We start from the raw sequence: 20048 nt of genomic DNA on the forward strand, positions 1-20048 counted from the left end.
TAGTCTGTGGTTGTCATCCATACTCTGCTAGATGACGGGGACATCATTTGGGAAAAAGGCTTCTCACATCGTCCACCTCTCACCCTTACCTCATGGTCTATATCACCTCTCAACTCATCATCCAACTCATATTTCATCTACCCATGTTTTACCCAACATATTATGTATATATAAATACATATACAGTTTAAATCATATAAAACTTGTATAAAATCGTTCATCCAGCATAGATAGCAAGTATACAGATAATATGCACACGTAGCACGTAATTTATATAAAATACTTCATATCTATGTGTAAGATGAAAGTAACTATGCACTCACTTGTTAAGGTGGTGATTCTGAACTCAGACAATGCTTCGTTATCTCAAAACAATTTTCCCTTGACAAAACCTAGTATCAATACCACTAGAGTTTAGTCTAATATTCACCAAGACTAATTTAATAGTCTGGCTATTATTACTATTATATAAGCGTTAAACAATACTTATATAACCCATAATAATAGCCCAAGTACTTATTATAAGTTCCTAATAACGTTACTATAATTAAATAAAAGCTATATTAAAAATAGCGTAGGTGTAGCTCACTTACAGCGGGTTTTATAGAAAATCGGACTTCGCTTGGAGCAGCGTTTCCGAACCGAAAGACCCTTTTTCTCGGGACTCCTGGAGCCTCGGGGCTTCCTTTGGGTGCTAGGGGGTTTACCTAGGGTTTAGGGGGGTTTGGGGGGTAGTGAGAGAAAGTAGAGAGAGAAAGTTGTGGTGAATTTGTGAGAAAATATGGCAGCCCTCGCAGCCCTTATATAGCCTGGTCCTCGGACGTACGCTGGGCGTACAGGTCCTCGGACGTACGCTGGGCGTACAGGTCCTAGGACGCGGGGCGTAACCTCGGTCGTACAACGCGTGTCGCGAATGGGGTGGGTCATCGTGGACGTCTCGGAACCGCATAGGGAAGCTGTACGCGGCGCGTTACGAACTCGGACGTTGGGAGTACCGAAGGCGACATGTCTCCATCCAAAGCGAGCCCTGTGATCAGCATCGGACGACTATGATTCGACCACGTCATCATTTTCGCACCAGATCTCGCAAATTTACTTTCCGACTTCTAAAAATCATAACTTTCGCATACGAGCTCCGTTTTCGACGTTCTTTATATCCACACGTAGGCGGGAACGTACTCTACAACTTTCGTTTAGACTCCGTCGGCTAATTTTGACTTTATTTTAAAAGCTTTACTTTTAACAGGCCGGGATAGGATTGGTCTGTTAAAAATTCATAACTTCTTCATCCGACGTCCGCTTTCGTCTATCTTTTTATCGTTACGCTACTATTAACGAGATCTTTTATTCTCGTTTAGGTTGTGTCGGCTAAAAACCGCTCGATCTAATATTCGAACTTCGAGTTGTACACTGCTAAGTCGAAACTTCGAAAAATCATAACTTCCTCATACGAAGTCAGATTTGGGCGTTCTTTTTATGGACGCTCTCGGTTTAACGTATTCTACGACTTTCGTTTAGGTGCTAAGGCTAAAAGTCGCTCTATCGTAAATTCACTATTTACGCTTCCTGGTGCCGTGCCGGTTTTGCCGTAAAACTTCGACGGGCCATCACTTTGTCGTTATAACTCGGATTTCGACGTTCTTTATATGTACGAAACCCTTGTAACATATACTACCACTTTGTTAAGATTATTCCTTCTAAATAATCTTCCATCAAAAACTCATTTTTGATGCTCATTGTCTCTAAATTGACTAGCCCGAATCTACGGGCGTTACACAAGTACAATTTCCATTAACTTACGTAAATAGTGTTTTACAAACTGATTTTCGTAACCAAAACACTACCCCATAAACCTGGAATCAATCATCCAAAAGCTTACATTGACCCTACTACCATAACCTAACAAAAGATATGCATACTGGTTGGAATTATACATCATCGGCCGTACAAAAGACATGCATCTTGGTTGGAATTTTTACATCAACCATACAAAAGACTTAAAAGTTATGTCATTACTTCCATAATTTTATGACACACCAATCCAACCCTACAAAGAAGCAGACACAAAACAACACAATCCACACCAAGCACCTCTTCAACCCTACAATTGTAGCTTCATGCTTAGCCACCAACCTTCCAGTTGAGCAACTGTTTTTTTTTGTTTTTGGCCTTCACAAGCAAACCCTCCAATGTCTCAAATCCCTGCTTCATTTCATACAACTTCACCTTGTAGTATCCAAGTTCTAGCAAATCATCTATCCAGTGGAAGAATTTACATTTCTTCCTTTGAGTCATCTATCAAAGTCAAAAAGAATATAAAAATCAAACACCTAAAATCAAACATGACAGTAACCAAAAACCAACATAACAAGGATCACATTCAACAAATTTAACAAAATTTTAGCTCAAAACATCACAGTTCAAACATCGAAACTCACCAAACACAACAGATCAAGATTTCAGCTAACCCAAACATCATACATTAGAACCAAACATGACAGTAGCCAAAATCTAAGCTAACGAAGATCACTGTCACACCCCTGAACCATACGGCGGAAACGTCTGAGGGCTCGTGTGACTATAAATTGAAATATCATCACAATGAATATACATGAAACATAACACAATCGTCACCAACATTACATATCACAACTGGCATTGTTCACATCAAGTACATTGTTTTACATTACATAATTCGAAGACATAAATTGTACGATAATTGACATGTGCATAAAAAAATCCCAAAATACTCTCAACGATTCTGCATCTTAACGATTACCTGAGAATACAAGTTATTTTGAAAACGGTCAACATATATAATGTTGGTGAGTTCATAAGCATGTTTGAATAAAAGTCTTTGTATCTTTTGTAAACCCAGAAAATCCGATATTTTCTGTAAAACGTCTGAAAAATGATGTGAAAATCGAGTATAGATGCATATGTGAATTTCATAGTAGTAACATATAGAAATGCAGTTCAAACTTCTTTGTATTCTTTCTGTTGTATGTAAGTAGTATTTGAATAATAGTATTTTCCCAGAAAATCCGATAGTTTCTAATTTATAAAAATGTCACGGTCCTTGCACTGTAGAAATGTTTTGTATCATTATGACTTACGAGTTTTTAATTTTCCGTAATGTCTTAATGTGAATGGATCCCTATATGAGTCGTTATAACCATACATGATAGTGACTGATTTGCCTGTCTTGGCATTTTTCCAAACGCCGGATTTTCGTTCAAGGTTTTGTCACCCTAGACTGGCCTAGTCTAACTATAGCGAACAGCTCAGGTGTGGGGGAGTCACCCCCGTATAGATCTATACACAAACTCTCGCTCTCCCTCCAGGAGACTCTGATTATAACTACAAGCTACGGCCATACACTCAGTGGTGTCAACCGACACGTCTCACTAGATCTCATTTGTATTCACATGAATTTGTATAATGTTATATGTATTTAGAAGTTCGATCACTAGATAATGTATGAAATGATAAGATAAGGTCCAACAAACATGAAGAAAAGGCAACTATGGCCCATTAAACATGTAAGTTATTTCTAGGCTAAATTAGCATGTAAATGGGCCACTAAGGCCCACTAACATGTAAATGCTAAATTAGGCCCATTTAGCATGTAATTGGGTCACTTAGGCCCAATAGACATGTGATGAATACATTGGGCCCAATAAACATGTAATTGGACCACGAAGGCCCAATAAACATGTATAGCAATTTCTAGGCCCAATAATCGCACCATTGTTGTATTTCGTTTGTTCGTTATAGTATAGTTTGTTATGTCGTAATTCTATAATTTGAACTTATTTTTAATAAAACTTGCGCTTTAAACCTCTTAAGAACTAATTTGAGACATTTAAAGGCTTATTTCACAAAAATGTCATTTTTGGTCTATTTTAGTTAAAAATAACATTTTAGCCCATTAATTTAAAAAAGTTCTACATTTTCGGCCCAAATGTTTAATAATTGACAGACTTGACCCAAAAATGCATGTATTGGCGTTTTCAACCCATTTTTGCTGAAAAATACATTTTTGACCCATTTTTCGTGAATTTTACATTTTTGGCCCAAATTCCAAAAAACTTTGCATTTTTAGCCCAATTTAGAAATAAATGTTATTTTCACCCCTAAATTCGGTTTATTTACATTTATGGCTCAAACTTTGATCAAATGACATTTTCAACTCCAAAACTCTTATTTTTCGCAAATTTGGGCCCAAAACCGTGAGACCCAAATATTAAGCCCATTAGGCTAAAATTTACACTTTTGGCCCTTTGAAAAGTAGGGTTATCATAAAAACCCATTTTTATATAAGTATGACCTGTTTGATCCTTATAAAACAGTAAATGTCACTTTTTGCCCTTATCTTTTGTTTTCTTTACAAATATGACCATTAAAAAGATTTTTGCTTTAAATTTTCATATCTTAAACATGTAAACACTTTTAACTTGATAATATGATGTATAAGGTGTCTTAGTTCATGGATTTTTACTCAATGTTGCTTAAGATGTCGAGATGTGTTAAGATCTAACAGATTTTTACAAAATAAACTAAGAAATCTCACATGACATGCATAAAAGACATAGATCTACACATTTTACTTGTATTCTCCCCCAAAAATCATGTAAAAACCGAAAACAAGGGGGTATGAACTCACCTTTGCTTTGATGTTTCGGTTTTGAAGAAGAAATGAAGAGATTTTTGGTCCTAGCAACACCTTGAAGTAGTTTTCGGGCTTAGATGATTTCTAGGGAGTTAGATCATGAACAATTGTTTAGAAGGAGTGTTCTAATATAAAAAAATGAAATTATGAAACTTGGATATGTAAAAACTTAATGATGATTTTCTTGTGAAAACCCTCTTGAAACACAAGCAAAATTTCGAGATTATTAATGGAATAATGAGGATGATCTTGAAAGTGTTTTGGAGAGAATTTGAAAATGTGTGTGTGTGTGTTGTGGGCTTATCTTCGGCCGAGAGGAAGAAAAGAGAGAGAGAGAGAGAGAGAGAGAGAGAGAGAGAGAGAGAAGAGATGGAGATGTGATAGGTGCATAGATGTACGGAATTTGTTATTTGTTTAGGGGGTAATTTGCATGAATTACCTCCATGTATTAGTGAGGTGGCACCATAATATCGTCCCTTGTTTTCTCTTTTTTTTTAATCATGGGCCGAGAATTGGGCTTAAGATGGATGAAATTGAATTAGTTTGGCCCACTCTTGGTTTTGCTCGATTTTGTGAAGCTCAATAAATATGTTTCGGCCCATTGGGCCCTTAAGTGTATTCACGGCCCAATTTGACATAAAAGAATGGATTTATGGCCTATTAGGGTTAATTGGATTAGTTATGGCCCAATAAGGCCCATTAGGGTTAGAATGAATCATTTTAAGCCCAATTGGTCCAAAATGTTATAGATTTATGAATTGGGTCCATTTAGAATCCAAATAGGGTTTCCAAGTCCAATATAGTTGAATTGAATGCTTATTGGTCCATTAGGCCCAATAAGGAAATTCTAGTTCGTAATGGACTTGAACCTGGATCTCTAGGGTTTTCAATTCCCCAATTGACTAATTGGATACTTTGTGTAGAGTTTTGAACTTCACTTATGAATCTTGATTAAGTTTGTTGTCATAGAATGAACATAGTGCATGGTATCAAGTTAGGGTTACAAGTATCATCATAGATGATATTTACATGATTACAGGATTTTCCTGGCTAAAAATATCAGTTGTGACAATTACGTTTAAACAAAATAAACAAATTTTAAACAAATCGGAGATTACTAAAGAGTTTGGACAGTTCAAAAAGCGATGTGCATGGTTTTTTAGTCCACCATATCATTTCCAGTGCGTCGAAGTCACAGAAGCATTTCTTCACTTCATCTTCATTACCAAAGTGAGGAACGACTGTGTTGTAGGAAGAAGACGACAACATTGTGCACGAATGGTTAAGAGGTGTTAGGGTTTTTAGGGTTTCGAATATGGGAATAAGGATGAAGGAAGTGTGTCGATTAAGGGTTTTAATTAATAAGCTCCCGATGGCGTGTCATACACGAGGGATAAAGCATCCAAGTTGGCATTGCCAACGAAACGTCGAAACCGGCTAACCCTTTAAAATCTAGGATAATAGCGTAATTAAAAGAAAATTTAAAACTTTAGGGACTAATTATGCAAAAAATAATAATAATAATAAATAACTTAAGATGTTCAATCCATAACATAGCCAAATTTTATTGTGCTATAATCTCATTTTCTCTTAAATAAAATTAAATTAAATTAAAAAAAAAAGAAACCCGGTTATGCAGGCAAACATAAAATAAAAAAAATAAACATTTTTTATCAATATTTCATTCTAGTCCTCCCTAATAAATAAAGATCTTTTTGCCACATGTCACATTCTCATTTATTTTGCCACATGTAATTTTGTGGTTTTTTTTAATTAATTTTTATTCCACATGTCATTTTATGGTTTTTTCATTTTATTAAATTCCAAATAGTATTTAAATGCAATAATAAATGCATATCAATTTCATTAATGAACTTACCTTTTAATTTCAAAATTACTAAATTAAAAATTTTCTTTATTTATTTATCTAAATTATTTGTTTAAATTTTAATGAGAAAAACACTTTAATTTTTATAATTCAATATTTTCTCACTTTACTTATAAATTCAAACTTCTCAAATGTTTAAAATTTTGTATTTAGTTTTTTTTAAATACACCTACTTTGGGAAAATGACCTAAAAGACCAATGAAGTTTTCAAATCGTTCAAAAAACCCCAATATTGTTTTGGTTGTTCAAGAAAACTCAACAAAGTAAGATTTCGTTCAAAAAATAGCATCTAACTTTGACTTTTTGTTCTTATCTAACTGTGTGGTAACCTGAGGGCAACCGGAGGAATAATTGAATAGATGACTTGGCAGTTTTTTTGACATGTGGATTGCTTTGTTGGCTTAAAACATGACATGTAGGATATGTTCATCGATATAACCCATCTTTACTAAAACAAATTAGGGCACACATCTCCTCCTTAACGGCTTTGTCCTTCTTCTCCCATGACTTCTTCTTCTTCTTCCTCTAAATCAGTGATCTCCAAGTCAAGCACCAACATTTCAAAATCAAAGAGGACACTTGATGATGGGAAGCATTATGATTGTGGGTAAAGTGCTCGAATTTGGACATCAACCACCAAAGCTAATCCTGGAAAAAAGCTTATGACTTGTCCCTGTTCTTTGGTAAGTCTATCTGAAAGCTGTTTATATCCATTTCGTAATAATTTCTTGGTTATGTGAGTTAATTTTTTCTGAACATGAAGGATCGAAATACGAAAGTTGTAATTTCTGGAAATAGGTTGATGCTGATGAACCAAAAAACAAGAATAGGAGAAATGAAGAACCAGAAGCAAGCTCAATGGAAGTGAAGATTTTAATACTGGAAAATGATTTGAATTTTTACAATTTGAAGACAGCTGAGGATGCTATGCTTTTTAGAAAGAAATTCGATGAATTGACTAGGAAGAAAAAACACCTTTGTGGTAGACATCAATGCTAAAGGAGTCACCATCTCTTGACATGGTTGTTGCACACTCTTTGAGCTCTCTTTCACCTTCTGTAAAAACAATTTCACCTTCATCATATGTACAAAACGATTTCACCTTCTGTAAAAACGATTTTAATTTGGCATTCACTTCCTTCCTTAAGCCACAGCCACAACGATTTCACCCGGTAAGAACCTTAGATCGCATATGTTCCGATTTTACTGAAAGGTAAGTCTTTGTGATGGTGGGATTTTTATTTCCAAGTAATAAACGATAATTAGCCATGTCATCTTTTCTTGTGGTTCACTTCCATTAGCCGGTAAACAAAGAGTTTTAACCCACAGATGTCAGTTACCCTTAATGAAAAGCCTAAGTTAGTTTGGCTTTTTTAGAAGAATGTTTACTTTCATAGGTTTTTTTAACAACCAAAACAATATTAGGTTTTTTGAACGATTTGAAAACTTCATGCACTTTTTCCCTCACCTACTTTAAGCAATATATGGGATCCCATACTATATTTGAGAAGTTGAGTAGATGAAGTTCGATGGTAGCAATACCGGCCAAATCTAATTCATTCAACTTTCTACACATGTCTGGCCACCCATCCGCGTTGCTACTCTTTCTCTCTCTGTATATATAAACCCCAACCCATCGGCACAGTTTACTTTTAAATCCAGAGAACTTTCTAAAATCAACTGGAAACCCAATTCAAAGACCATCGATTCAATCTGCTATCCAAACCCTAATTTGTTTCCCCTCCTTCTTTTGATATCGGAACAATCACCCGCTCAAGTTTTGCATCGATTAGGACTTGTTGAATCTTCCATGGGTTTTGATTCGCTGCTGCCGGCGCCGGTAAGCACTGATAGCTCTGGTCCCGGCGTTAATTGTCCGAACCCGTTGTTGGATGATGCGAGTAAGAAGATTCGGAAGCCGTATACTATTACCAAGTCTAGACAGAACTGGACTGACATTGAACACGATAAGTTTCTCGAAGCGCTTCATCTGTATGTATATCTATCTTAAATGCAGTTTTTGTTGAATTATTCGTCTGAGGAAAACATAAACTGAACAAGAAGATATCTGCTGTTATCCCTTTCTATCGATTGAAGTTTAATCATTGAGTCTGTTTGGTAAGGGTGTAAAAGAGATATAAACTGCTTAGGAACTGTAAATGTTTACCTTGTAAACTGTAAACACATTCAAAAATGATGAAATTCTGATTGTTTTTATTGGTATTTGACAATTTCCAGATTCGATCGAGACTGGAAAAAAATCGAAGCTTTTGTTGGATCCAAGACTGCTATTCAGATACGCAGCCATGCCCAGAAATATTTTCTGAAGGTCCAGAAGAGTGGGGCAAATGAACATGTCCCACCCCCTCGCCCAAAGAGGAAAGCAGCTCATCCCTACCCTCACAAAGCCCCTAAAAATGGTAGGATTATTCACTATTATTTAAGATTCATCTCATTTTCAAGAAACTTTTAAGCATGAGGAATTTCACATTTTATGTACTTTCTGTGTGTATCCAAAAGGAGGAATTTCACAATCTGCTAGTGAAGACATCGTATTGAGAGAGTCATATTTGTGGCCTACAAATGGCGGTTTGTCTACCTGGACATATAATGATGTGGCAACAAATGATGTGGCAACACAAGGTCTGAAATTGAAACCGAAACCGAAACTGCAACCCCTTTGTTTTTACTTATTATTATGATGATTGTTGAAAGAAAACAAATTTGGTTCGTTTTCCAACTTTTTTTTTGTTCTTTTTTGGGGGTTGCAGATGATGTGAGATCATCGCATAATTGTAGCAGTAGCAGTACTGGTGAAACAAACAACCGACAAGACTTAAAGCAGAAAACTACAGGCAGAGGTTTGTGTAAAAAGACATGAATGCCCTTATCCTAGAGTTTTGAGTTATTTGTTTTCCAACTTACTTAAGTGTTACATGCAGTGATGCCTGATTTCCCAAAAGTCTATAGATTCATTGGGAGGATGTTTGACCCTAACGAAAGCAATCACTTGCAAAACTTGAAGATGATGGATCCAGTGGATGTCGAGACAGTATGTCTTTTTTTATGTTTACAAAAGTTTGTTATTATTTATTACAAATGTATATCAAATTTGTTTTGTTTTTTGTTCAGGTGGTTTTGTTGATGAAAAATCTGTGTGCTAATTTGAAAAGCCCACAATTCGAGGACTATGTAAGTACTCTGCAATATTGTAGTAAAAGACTAGTACTCAGTTAACCATTTTCATGAAAGAAGAAACATATATATATATATATATATATATATATATATATATATATATATTTCATGCAGAGGAGGGTATTTTCGTCATATGATGAAGGAACTGGAAAAGTGGCATCAAGCGGTCCATTTCAAGTGCTGTCTGGGAGTGCAATACGGTCTTCATAGATGTCTAATATTCCTGTTGCTTTTTTCTTTTCTTTTTTCTGAAAATCTCAGGTAGAGCATGTCATATACAAAAACTCCACTTTCCAGTTAGAGGCACATGTTTTTTTTGTGATGTTTTGCAGGCAGGTGTAAAGTGTAAAGTGTAATATATTATATATTTTTGTTGTTGACTTTACAAGAACAAAGTGCGTTTCAGAGGGGGCTGCTTTTGCATTGTATATAAGAATATCGATAGAGTGAGTGTGTGTGTGTGTTGAAATGTTGAGTCTTGGAGATTAATCATCATATGTTTTATGTTATGGTGGCATGTGTAACAGAATGTTGCAAGATGTTGTGTTTGTTTTTTTGGAATAAGATGTACAAGTAACACGAGGCTAGATCTTTCATATCTCATTTTAATAGTTGGATGTATATTAGCTTATAGTATTCGAGTTATTGACACGTATTTTTATTAGTTGTTGCTTATTTATTTCCATAGATATCCTTTATACTCCCTTTCTAAATCTTTTTTTCATAGCTCCTATACAAACAAAAATCCTTTTAAATTGCCTAGGAGGAGAAGCAAGATTTGGTGAAATCACATCAATTTTTACTGTGTCCTCCATTTCATTCTCTTCATCCACTAGAAAATCACTAGCACTAGAATCTAAGTTACTATCATCTTCATCATCTTGCTTTATACTTACATTGTTGTATTGTCATCATTGAGTTAATCTCCATTAAATTGATCAAAGTGCTCAAATTCGTGCATCATGCCTTTTTCCACTTGATGATCAAGCTCTCCTTCCACGTCACCCATGTTTTGAGTTACATCTATTGGGACATACTCTTTTGCAACAACATTACAGTCTTTTACTACATTGTCATTAGCATCCCGTGTTTCACAATCCATTACACTAATTGGAACATCATACATAGTAACAACTATCATGTGAACTCCTTCATGCCCTTGTTCACTCAAAGTTACTTCCTCAACACAATCCATACACGATCTCTTACTACAAGACCTAAACCTTCACTTCGTTTCAAAAACTGAGCATCCACAATGGTGAGTTCAATGGGAGAGTTGAATGAGGTGGCAAGTATGTGTCACTCAATGGATGAAACTCTGTCATTGTGAGATACCACATTGACATTCAATAGATTTGGAGTTCAATGGTCATTGAACTCCTCAGTGGGGAAAATGAAAGTTTTTAATTCTTAAATATTTACTATAAATTACATTTTGTAACATTTTATTGAACTTTGTGAAGTTCAATACATTGTAGGAAAAAATGATAAGAGTTGTATGAATTGTAGAAAGATGATGTGGCAATCCATTGAACTCTATGGAGTTCAATGCATTGTAGGTGCCTTGGATTCTAGTGACAATTCTCTTGATATACCTCTATATACTTCCAATGACAATGAAGAACATCATGTTATTGTTGCTGTCATGGTTCATTTTCCATAACATTATCATCATTTAATTCCTCAATAACAATTTTGACTATCATTTGGAGACATGAAATATGTTAACAAGTTAGTGTTACTGGTATACATCTTGATCACTTTGTTGGACCCAATATACTTAGATAGCCTACGAACATCATCATTATCTGGAGCTTTAAGACCCAAATCCAAGTTTTCGTTGGGTTGACTAAAATAGTAATATATTACTAGGGGTACCACATATCCTAGTTGTTCCATGACACTATCTAACTCATGCATTGAGAACTCATCTATGTCAATCAAGTCCAAATATCTCACTTGTCCCTATACATATACCTTATTCCTATACAAAACGGATGAACTTTTCACCATGGTGTAGTTCAATCGTGAACAACGTGGGATTACCATCTATACAAAAAAAAATTACAAACCAATCAAAACCCACAAATCAAGTTAGCATTTTGTTTGATCATTCAAAACTTTAGCAAATTGGCTAAAACAAGACAATGATACTCATCATACATAGTCACTGCATCAAAAAACTGGTCAACATGTCTTATCGTCCACATTGTAAGTACCATATTCTATTGGATTCAAGAAATCAGGACTTCAGCTCTTTGATAGATTAAGGTTTTCTAATGTTTTTACACTCAATAAAGGAGAGAGAATGCCAAGGGACAATTACGTTGAGGGCTCATTTATGTAATGAAAGGGTTTAAAGTTAGCGGTAATCATATTGACATGTCCCGAAAAAACCATTGTGTGAGGGACACGGTGTTGAAGAAAACAAAATCATTTTAATGGTTAGACTTAGTGACCAAATTTATGATAAAACTCTGAAATAAAGACCATTTTGCTAGGGATAAGCATCGGAACCGGCCCGGAAACCGAACCGGACCGCCGGTTCCTACCGGGTCTTCAATGTTGGAACCGATCCTCGAGAAATAACAACATATTTTGAGAAATATTTCAATTACGGTTTCGGTTTTTGCTGGTTCTACCAGTTCCCGGTTCCAAAAATCCACAAAAATATCGTCCCGGTCCCGACCCGGTTGGTTCTATATGGTTCCGGTTCCGGCCGGTTCCCTGGTCCAAATATTCATCCCTACATTTTGCAAAATGAAACTACTTTGGATTTGGACCTTCATCAAAGAAAATTGCAAACCAGAGGAACTATTTTTGTAGTTTTCTCAAAAATTATCATTATGATCTCTATGTAAATCTCAAATGACTTTCCGAAAATCCTATATTGTAAGCCACTTGCTGGTTTTGCCTATCAATATATTGCAATAAACTCGAAGTATTACTTAGGTTATGCATGTGAAAGACACTTGCCTTAAACTGATGATAACACATGACCTGATATTATTATGTCACGTATATTGAAAACGACATTTTGACTCGACTTCTTTAGTCCAACTCCCCCCATCCCCCCCTTCTTTTTGCCACCCTCCACCACCAGATCTTTCCTGATCCCTTTTCCCCTCCCTCCCACAGTAGAAAAATATGTATGGGAGTTGAATGTGATTTGTTTATGATGATGTTGCATGAGTAACAACAGGCAAAAACAACAAAAGAAAAGAAAACTAAGGTGTGAAATGCGCATTACAACATAAAATCTCACGAATCTACATCCTGTATCCTGACAAACCATATGTATCCAACAAGGAACGGAACCTTTGTCTTTGTCCAAGTCCAACAACAAAAGAAAACACAAAACACGACCAGAAAACACAAGTTTCACTGTCTCTCTCTCTCTCTCTCTCTCTCTCTCTCTCTCTGTTTTCTTACGGTTTCAAAACAAACACCCTAACCCTACTAACAATATGACCATGGATTTCAGGTAGCAGGTGTAGTAGCACAGAACACTCCACAGTCCACATGTACATTACACAACCACGAACCACCTATCTGTATCTGAAACCACCCATATCCAGCCCCTGTCCCCCACCTTGGTTGTTATTCAGTGGGAGTGGGCGTATCTGCTGCTTCGACTGGGCCCTCAGTTCCATCTCCATCATCCTCTGAAATACTTCCGGATGGTTCCCATCCCCAACCCCTGACACAATTTTTAATAATTTAAATAATCACATCAAAACATTAAATATTATTATGTATTGAAGGTTTGGTTCAAACATTTACCAGGTAATGGCATACCGAGTCCCCCAATGTTGCTCTGCTGACCAAATGGGAACCCGTGCATTGCTGCTATTGCTGCTGCTTCCCTGTCTCCCATAAAAGGTCTTGGAACATCACGCATCAAGTGAGGCGGAGGGAAGTTTCCTTGCTGCATCCGCATCTGAGGTGGCAACATTTGCTGATGCTGATGCTGATGCTGATGATGACCTGGATTAACATCAAACCCAGTGACACGCGTATCAGGGTGATGATGAAAAGGAGGTTGAAACTGTTGATTAAGAGCAGGAGGCGTGCCACGTTGCATAAGATGCTCCGGGAATCTCATTTGGGAATTTATATCCAACGGATGAAACATTGGACGCCGATTGATATTCTGATTCATTTGTGCTGCTGCATGCATTTGAGGAGATGGACCTTGCCCATGAACATGAAGATTGTTGTTATTAAACTGTCTGCTTTCCTGTTCAAACATGTCGTGGGGTCCACGAAGAAAACCAGAATTCAGAGCCGCAAGTTTTTCCGATATCCCAAACGGGTCACGGGTCGTGTTTGGATCGCCCACGCTAATCAAGCTTTCCTCTTCAGGCAGATCAATTTCCCCAATCTTCGCCTTTGGAATTCTGAACTCCAACGGGTCAGGATCGACCCGTGGACCGTTGAACTTCAACCAGCTTTCAGGGTCATCTGATTTCACAGGTTGTTTCTGTTTCGAGGACAATGGGTTGGGGTTACTTTCGTAATTTCCCATTCCATCGACACTAGAAGATAACAGACCGTTCATTGATAGCTCATTCTGCTCAAACATATCGATTCGGGCAGACCCCATGCCCCTCTGGGCAGAAACAGGAGCTTGGGCAGATTGCAGCTCTTTCATAAAAGCAGTCCCAAAAAGTGATTCCAGTGAAAGATTCTGCCCGGGATTCCCTTCATCTTTTGGCTTTTCAGATGGAGGATGTATTTGGTTTTCTGATGATTTCATTTCATCATCAATGGTGGTGGAGGTTCCTTTTTGTAAAAGTGAAAGGAGGTGATTTGTGGCATGGTTGTCAACTGGTATAGCATTTGTGTTATCTTGGCTGGAAACAGCCCAATCGGGGACAGGTGGCGGCAAGGCTGAGGAGGTTTTTTCGGTATATTCCGAGAGTATAGTTTGTTCCAGGTCTTCACATGTAAGAACTGGAGCAACAACCGGAGGTGCAGCGGATTCATGTCTATAATTGTTGTACAACTGGTTGGAGTCCGAGGGCGTTTTGGTAATTACACCAAATGGTGCAATTGGGGGGTCGGGTGATATGATATTAGGAACTTGTGATGCAGATTTGTCACCACCAACAATCAGTGAAAGCAAGTCGTTTGGTCTGGTAGATGAGAGATGATCATCCACAGGTTTCTTTTCTGCAAAAAAGATACAAGACAATTCATAATTATGAGACATACTTATCAATGTGTGTGTGTGTGTGTGAGAGAGAGAGAGAGAGAGAGAGAGATACCTTCTTCATTAAACCACTGAGCAAATCTGGAAGATTGGACATTACGGGGGCTGAGAGGATCATCTGGCTTAGTCTTTTGCTGCTGAACAAAAATAGATGTATCACTATCAGGGGTAAAATAGTCAAAAGTTCTTGCTAATTATCAGGCTAGGGTTTCTTAGGATTATCAATTGGTAGTAATGCATACCTCAAGAAAACCTGTGGGCCCACCATCTTTAACTGCTGGAGAAGTAGAAGATCCAAAAAACTTTCCAAGAATGGATGTTGAAGTTTCCTGAGAGGAATTGCTGAGAATTTTATTGAGTTGAAAAACTTCACCATCAACAGCTTCATGGAGTTGTGGAAAACCAGAGATTCTGTGTGAATGATGATCACCAACTCCAAGCTTCTCATTTGGTTCACCTTGCTCTGTTATATCTAACTTATGAAGTGAGTGTATCTGTGACTGTATGTTATCTAGGGTTCCATTTTGAGTGTGGTTACCCTTCCCAATCAAATGGATTTCCTCTATTCCAGGTTTAGGATTCTGCTAAATAACAAATGCATCAATCAGTAAAACAGATCATAAGTAAGATGGTCAATACTATTTTACATATGAGTTGACCTTTTTCTGAAAAAGAATGTTCAATTCAATTTAAAAAGAACCATAAAGTTGCTCATTCCATTCCTTTATTATAGTTCCATTCCATCATTCCAAAAAGACCCCAAGAGATAAAACAGAACATAAATTATGTAAGATATTTACCTCTTTTTCCATGGAAGAGATAGCTTTTGTTGTTGAGCTCTTCTCTAGTATTGTGCTTCTAAACCCTGGTGGAACAAGTGGTCGGGGTTTGGAAGACTGCAACACACTATATAATTTCCCAGAATCCTCATTTGGAAAAGATTGAACTACAGAATTCAATTCACCACCACTTGCCTCCAAAACCCCTTCTTCCTTGCTCTCCTCCAAAATAAGCTCACTAAATGCATCACTTTTAAGCTTATTTCCACTTGATTTCTGCTTTTCTTGTAGCACTTTCTGTTGTTCCTTCCTCATCAACTCAAAAGAAGCTGCAAGAAATGTTTTTTTTTTTTAAAAAGCATAAATCAACTTCACAAATCATCAACCACCAACAAAAAGAAAGTTTTTTTTTTTATTTTGTTTATACCTCTTCGCTTTCTTTCCTCTTCTGCTCTATCCTGACTTGCAATGTCACTGGAACCAAATGTTTCGTCATTAAATGAGTCGTGGGTATTAGTTCGGGCGTGCGGGATAGCCTGAAGAAAACATTAAATATGAAAATAAGTTATATACATGTTACGCAAGGGGGTGTGGGTCATATTTATAAAACTTCAGGGTTAGATATGAAAATTAAACCTTGAAAGGGCGAGGGGGTTGATATGCCTCATTACTCCTATTAAGATGGTAGTGATCGTTTGATTGACTCTTTGGAGCAGATGTCCCAGGTGCAAATCCAGAAGGTCTTGGAAAAGAGCCACTTCCAAGAAGTCCATCATGCTCAGAGTTTTGCCATGGTCTCCTAGATTGATTGTTGCCATGATTGCGTCTTCCAGAATCTAAACAAGAAAACTATCATCAATTCAATGTTTTTTTTATAGAAACAGACAAATATTGTAACGTTTCTGAGAGGTATAGTTTCTACAAAAATGGAAAACAATCAATCCCGATACGAACTACTTAATGAGTCGAATAATTTAATTCAACCAACTACTTATTTTCCCAGATAATAGCATCAAAACATTTTGAAAGTTAAATACGTATTGACATAGATACTAACATATAGATACAATAACTGCGTTGACTTGTTGCATAATGCATAATTGCATATCTATGACAACTAACCCGAATGATCAAGGGACAATGTGCATGGTGATTTATAACGAAAAATTTGATATGTACTCAAAAACCAACCTGGATCCAAATCAGATTGTGAATCTCCATCTTTATCACTCCATCCAGATGCGCGATTGTCCCATCTTCCATAGACTCCTCGTGAGAAATTACTTGAATCACCCCGAGTGGGTGGTGAAGAGCTGTAATCATTACGACGAAAACCTTGTAATGGCAAATTGCCATGACTTCTTGGCCTTTCTTGTACGCTATTGTCTTCAAATTCACTGGTTTGGGTGAAGTAAAATTAACAAAAGACCATGTTACAACTTACTACAGCATTTATTGAATAGTTCACATGATTGGCATAGAGATTGCATAAAGATTCATGAAATTCTAGAAGAATCTACCTCAGAACTGATTGGTCGAAGCCACTCGGCAGGCTTTTGCAGATTTCTAACTCGCTTAATGAAAGGAGAAAATCTCTGGTATACGAAATTCTTTGTTTCCTGAATCATCCAACACAAAACAGAAAATCAACCAAAATTAACATCAAACTAAAAAAAGAGAACTTCAACGAAGAGATTTTTTAAAAAGTTCTCTATTACTTTTCAGATTCTTGAATCGATTCAGAGGCCTCCATAGCTGAGCTTCCATCGTCGTTTACCAAGCTCATTTTGCAGTAACAGCGTAATCTTACTGCCCGCAATCAAACCCCACTAATATACTCCAAGAAGATTACCGCACCTCTATACCCTATCAGTAAGCCAACTACGATTAACGGAGGTAACAACCTTCTATGAGATTCAAAACTGAGTTACATCTACTGCTTTGAAAGCCTTGTTTACAATAGTCCTATTCTGCCCCGATCAAACCTATTCAAAATTGGAAAATCCTCCCCTAAAACACCACCTATCGACTCAAACAACTCCTTTCCATTAGATCAATCTTGAAATTACTTACGGAACGCGAACAAACGCAGACTAACTCATCCCTTCATATACATGAACAAATTATACAACTCCCCCAAAACGCATTCATCTAAATATCTCTGCTCAATACATAAATCTAAAATCTAGGGTTTTGTATTTGTTCTCTATTTTTGTTTCGTAATCTAGAATCAAAAGGCTCCAAATCGCTAGGGTTTTGTTTATACGATAACCTGGATCGGAGAAATGGAAATTCGGAAGAATTAACCTAATCCTGACAGGAGAATACACAACATTTCTAGGGCTTCAAACGAGTTTTGCTTCGATTGATCGCCGATGATCCAGATAATTTCGCAGATAAAATAATTTTGGAAAGAGAACGTTTTGGCAGAGGGAGAGAGAGGAGGAGGGAGGCTTCTCTTTCTTGGTAGCAAACAAAAAGGGGATATGTTTGCTAGAATATACAATTAATTACAAACTTTCTCCCTCAAATATTAATTAACGCAGATTGAGTCCTTTGATTAACTTTTACCCTTCTCATATGAAAAGTTTGCCTCTTGTTTTTGAGAAAAAAAAAATAGATATTTTTCTTTAAACACTGTCTACAAAAAAGGAAATAATAAAGCAATTTCCAAAACTAATTTTTGCAGTTGTAATTACAAGTAATCATCATTTTTATCGGTATTTCTCAGGCGAGCACTTTTCAATGAAATATTTTGAACAAGTAAAGAGTATGGCGATAAGGAATCCGGATGAAAAAGTATCCATATTGAGAAATTTGTTATTTGTATAGTGAATGCTGATATTTGTATTACGAAAAGTTCGAGCCCAATAGTTATTTATTTCTGTTAAATTCTATATAATGTTCTTATCAGTGTTATTAAATATATGTTTCTATAAATTTTCAAAAAAAAAAGTACGTTTTTAATAACAAAGAGTTTAATTTTGTTATTATTTGCATTACAGGGTCATAGGAGACGATCGATGCGGAAACTAAATATGTTAGGTCAAAGGTGAATAACTATCGTGTATATTTTGTCCACATATATAAACTTTGATGGGTTGTTAAATTTGGTATCACTAAAGATAGGTTTCGTCACATATATAAACTTTGATGGGATGTTATATTTGGTATCATTAAAGATAGGTTTCGAATATAGTTCTAATGTCGGTTTGTCTTTTAAACATCTTAATTTGCACTATGTTATGGAGATAATTGATGATAATGATGTCAATCTCATAAAAGAGTTTTGTTTATGGTATCTCAAACAAATATATTTAGAGAATATACTAGGGGAATTTGATCCTAACATACTCTGTAATGTCTGGTTCCCAGGTGAATTCCTGTTTTTTTTAATTATTGTTTAGTGCATGGAAAGCCATTACGCTAAGCATAATAGTGGGTTACGCTGAGCGTAGCTCATTAAAAGTGATCGCGGATTCCATCTATTACGATGGGCATACGTACAAGTATGCTTAGTGTACTCATGTAGAGTGCAAAACCCTAAATTCTAGGGTTTGGACCCTATTTAAACACTTTATGACCTCAATGCCTCTCTCATCACCAGCCTCCATTGTCCCAAAGTAGTCCCCTTGAAACCCTAACCCCTTTTGAGAGAGTATTGAGCCTTTTTAATGATTCGGTGTGTTTTGGGTATATTTTGAAGGAAGAGCTCTTTAGAGAAGCATTGGTTGGTTGGAAGCTTGTAGATCAAGACCTTGTTCATCTTGATCATCATTCTGGAGGTATAATGTCTCAACCTTGTTGATTCATCTCTTAGATCGAGTTAGCTTAGGGTTTTTGGCATATTTTGGTCCCGTGGGTTGATTCATGTGAGTAAAAGCTACTCCAGAAGATTAGGTTAGCATTCCTTGATGTTTCTGAGGTCCCTAGTGCATAAAAATTGTATCTTTATGACTTTGGTTCATCCATGCATGAGTTGATGTTCATTATGTGAAGATAGAAGGTTAGAAATTGGTTTTGGGCTTCTTTGAGCCATGCAAAGGCATCAAGTTGACGACTTTATCAATTGAGACATTTCCAAGAGCAAGATATCTGATTTGGACGTTTAGACTTTAGGTACTAAGTGCTTAATATGGATTTTGGGCTTCAGGGGAGTACGTTGGGCGTAACCTATGGGTACGCTCAACGTAACGTGTTCAGCCCCATTTTCCTTTGTTTTTGAGGCTTGTACGTTGGGCGTAATGGGGTGGTACGCTTAGCGTACTCGCCAAAAGGTCTTTGGGCTATTGTTGG

The 20048-nt window shown here is 36.6% G+C and overlaps 2 protein-coding genes across 5 annotated transcripts; one reads left to right on the plus strand and one right to left on the minus strand.

The window, feature by feature from the left end:
• The first annotated feature begins 8071 nt into the window (after window positions 1-8071).
• Window positions 8072-10361, plus strand: LOC145105073 (protein REVEILLE 6-like). 2 transcript variants are annotated; one of them, XM_079042213.1, is made up of 7 exons: window positions 8072-8552; window positions 8799-8980; window positions 9081-9203; window positions 9332-9421; window positions 9524-9612; window positions 9693-9752; window positions 9873-10361. In XM_079042213.1, exons 1-7 carry the CDS (start codon window positions 8371-8373, stop codon window positions 9966-9968), a joined length of 822 nt encoding a protein of 273 aa, XP_078898339.1. In that variant the 5' UTR covers window positions 8072-8370; the 3' UTR covers window positions 9969-10361. The 2 variants fall into 2 exon arrangements, with proteins under 2 accessions (XP_078898339.1, XP_078898338.1); XM_079042212.1 differs by having other exon boundaries at window positions 8074-8552; window positions 9503-9612.
• A 2615-nt stretch (window positions 10362-12976) lies between these two features.
• LOC145105074 (chorismate synthase) lies at window positions 12977-18226 on the minus strand. Of its 3 annotated transcripts, none has more exons than XM_079042216.1 (10): window positions 17471-18226; window positions 17273-17371; window positions 16944-17149; window positions 16389-16588; window positions 16180-16288; window positions 15774-16081; window positions 15216-15557; window positions 15029-15107; window positions 13542-14933; window positions 12977-13458 (listed from the first exon to the last, which is right to left on the minus strand). In XM_079042216.1, the coding sequence occupies exons 1-10, from the start codon at window positions 17536-17538 to the stop codon at window positions 13307-13309; spliced, it is 2955 nt and encodes a 984-aa protein (XP_078898342.1). In that variant the 5' UTR covers window positions 17539-18226; the 3' UTR covers window positions 12977-13306. The 3 variants fall into 3 exon arrangements, with proteins under 3 accessions (XP_078898342.1, XP_078898340.1, XP_078898341.1); XM_079042214.1 differs by having other exon boundaries at window positions 15029-15110; XM_079042215.1 differs by having other exon boundaries at window positions 15029-15110; window positions 15216-15554; window positions 17471-18225.
• Window positions 18227-20048: the final 1822 nt, after the last annotated feature.

This window comes from Lactuca virosa, chromosome 4 (assembly GCF_052849685.1).
Source record: "Lactuca virosa cultivar CGN04683 chromosome 4, Lactuca_virosa_CGN04683_v6, whole genome shotgun sequence".
NCBI classification, from domain to species: domain Eukaryota; kingdom Viridiplantae; phylum Streptophyta; class Magnoliopsida; order Asterales; family Asteraceae; genus Lactuca; species Lactuca virosa.